At 45.3% G+C, this 2,500-nt stretch overlaps 1 protein-coding gene across 2 annotated transcripts in view; it reads left to right on the forward strand.

The window, feature by feature from the left end:
- LOC135112536 (dentin sialophosphoprotein-like) overlaps positions 1-2,500 on the forward strand; it is a 56,293-nt gene continuing 53,793 nt past the window's right edge. For both annotated transcript variants that reach the window (XM_064026978.1, XM_064026979.1), the window contains exon 1: positions 1-186. In XM_064026978.1, the coding sequence (XP_063883048.1) occupies positions 167-186 (20 nt within the window). In that variant the 5' untranslated portion in view covers positions 1-166. The remainder of the gene's footprint in view (positions 187-2,500) is intronic.

Below are 2,500 nucleotides of genomic sequence, written 5' to 3' on the forward strand. Positions count from 1 at the left end.
AGTGCACCTCAAACAGTGATGAGTGTAATGTGCGGGCGTTTCTCCGCGGTGAAATGTGAGGCCATTGCAGGAGAGTGAGCTATAAAGGAGATATCTGCAACGGAGGCCGTATGCGCGCACCTTGAGGGACGCTTGCAGGCCAGACACGGGACAGCGACGCGGCAAGATGGATGGCCAGGGTTTGAGGTAAGGCAGGAGAAACTCACATGACAGACGCATTTTGTCACGGCTGTGGAGTGACACGGAGGTGGTGGAGGGGTGGAGGAGGTGCAGGGATGGTGGAGGTAGGGACTGGATAACTGTAGTGAGGGTGGAGAGTAGTGGAGGAGGCGGGAGGAGGAGGAGAAGGAGGAGGTATAAAAGTGGGTTACGCCTGCCTGCTATCACTACTACGACCATCGTTACTTCTATACTACTACTACTATTACTACTACTATTATCATGCTATACGTAAGATAACCCGACTTAACCATAGTAGTAGGAATTGTAGTAGTAGTTGTAGCAGAGATGAAAGGAGGAGTGGAAAGAGTTGAAAGGGAGAAAAACCACCTGTTATTGGAGTTTTTTTTTTTTTTTTTTTTGTCTATTCCTTGAGGCTTTGTACCTCCACCTGTCCCGGGAGATGAGGGAGAGTACAAGGGAGAGGAGATGAGGGAGAGTACAGGGAGAGAGAAGGATATGAATTAGACCTACTAATAGTGTGTGTGTGTGTGTGTGTGTGTGTGTGTGTGTACAAGTCAGGCCTATTCCTCCTATTGTCACTGCCAAGGCCATAGCATCGCCTCCTCCTCGTTCTCCTCCTCCTCCTCGTCTCCTTAATACATCCCTCCCCTTCGCCCCTCTCCGTCTCTCCCTCCCTTCCGAAAGAGTACTAACCTCCCTCCCTCAGTCTCCCTTTTCCTCACTCATATAGTTTCTTCCTCCTCCTCCTCTTCCTCCTCCACCTAACATTACCATAGCTTCATACCGCACCTCTATTCCTCCATCCTCCTCCTCCTCCTCCTCCCCCTCCTCCTCCTCCTCCCAGTCTGAGAAAATGCCTCCATCCTCCCCCACTTTCAGAGAGAGAGAGAGAGAGAGAGAGAGAGAGAGAGAGAGAGAGAGAGAGAGAGAGAGAGCTGGCCTACCTCCTCTATCGCACGTAGACCGCTCTCTCTCTCTCTCTCTCTCTCTCTCTCTCTCTCTCTCTCTCTCTCTCTCTCTCTCTCTCTCTGTTTCGGCGACTTACATATTCTTATTAATTAAGAATTCTAACAAACTTTCGTAATCTCCTCCTCCTCCTCCTCCTCCTCCTCCTCCTCCTCCTCCTCCTCCTCCTCCTCCTCCTCCTCCTCCTCCTCCTCCTCCTCCTGTTTCCGTAAGACAGTTGTTCTAAGAAGACAAAACATCAACATTAACAATGACGTCAATCCTTCTTCTTCTTCTTCTTCTTCTTCTTCTTCTTCTTGGTATTACTATTATTATTATTATTATTATTATTATTATTATTATTATTATTATTATTATTATTATGCTCTCCCACTCCCCAAATTCTCTCTCTCTCTCTCTCTCTCTCTCTCTCTCTCTCTCTCTCTCTCTCTCTCTCTCTCTCTCTCTCTCTCTCTCTCTCTCTCTCTCTCACATACACACACACACACACACACACACACACACACACACACACACACACACACACACACACACACACACACATAGCTTTCCTTCTCTTCCTGTGTTTCCTACTCCCTTCATCACTTCCTTCCCTCTCTCCCTCCCTCCTTCCTTCCTTCCTTCATTCATTCATTCCATCCCTCTCTCCCTCCTTCCCTACCTCCCTCCCTCCCTTCTTCGCACTCTTTCTTGCTTTCTTCCTTATCTTCTTTCCTCACCTTGTTTCATTATTCCTTCCTTCCTTCCTTCCTTCCTTCCTTCCTTCATTCCTTCATTCCTTCTCTATTCTCTCCTCCCTTTCATCTATCCATTCTTCCTTATCCCACCTCCTTTATTTCTTATTTCCTTTCCTTCCTTCATCCTAAGAGTTTCTAGTATTCTAATAATAGCAATAATAATAATAATAATAATAATAATAATAATAATAATAATAATAATAATAATATACTTTCCTCTTGATTTTTTTATTATTTTATTTTTCTCAATAAAACCACAGAGAATTGATCCAATAATAACATTCCTTTGCCTTTCTCTCTCTCTCTCTCTCTCTCTCTCTCTCTCTCTCTCTCTCTCTCTCTCTCTCTCTCTCTCTCTCTCTCTCTCCACCCTTTGTGTGTGTGTGTCAGTCATTCTGTCTGTCTCTATGTTTGTCTGTCTATCTGAGTGTGTGTGTGTGTGTGTGTGTGTGTGTGTGTGTGTGTGTGTGTGTGTGTGTGTGTGTGTGTGTGTACTCCTGGCCACAATAAAGATACAATTGGTTTCAATGTAAGCTGGTCTAAGTAACTTTTAAACGCCATTGTTATCATTCTCTCTCTCTCTCTCTCTCTCTCTCTCTCTCTCTCTCTCTCTC

This window comes from Scylla paramamosain, chromosome 24, assembly GCF_035594125.1.
Source record: "Scylla paramamosain isolate STU-SP2022 chromosome 24, ASM3559412v1, whole genome shotgun sequence".
Taxonomy (NCBI): domain Eukaryota; kingdom Metazoa; phylum Arthropoda; class Malacostraca; order Decapoda; family Portunidae; genus Scylla; species Scylla paramamosain.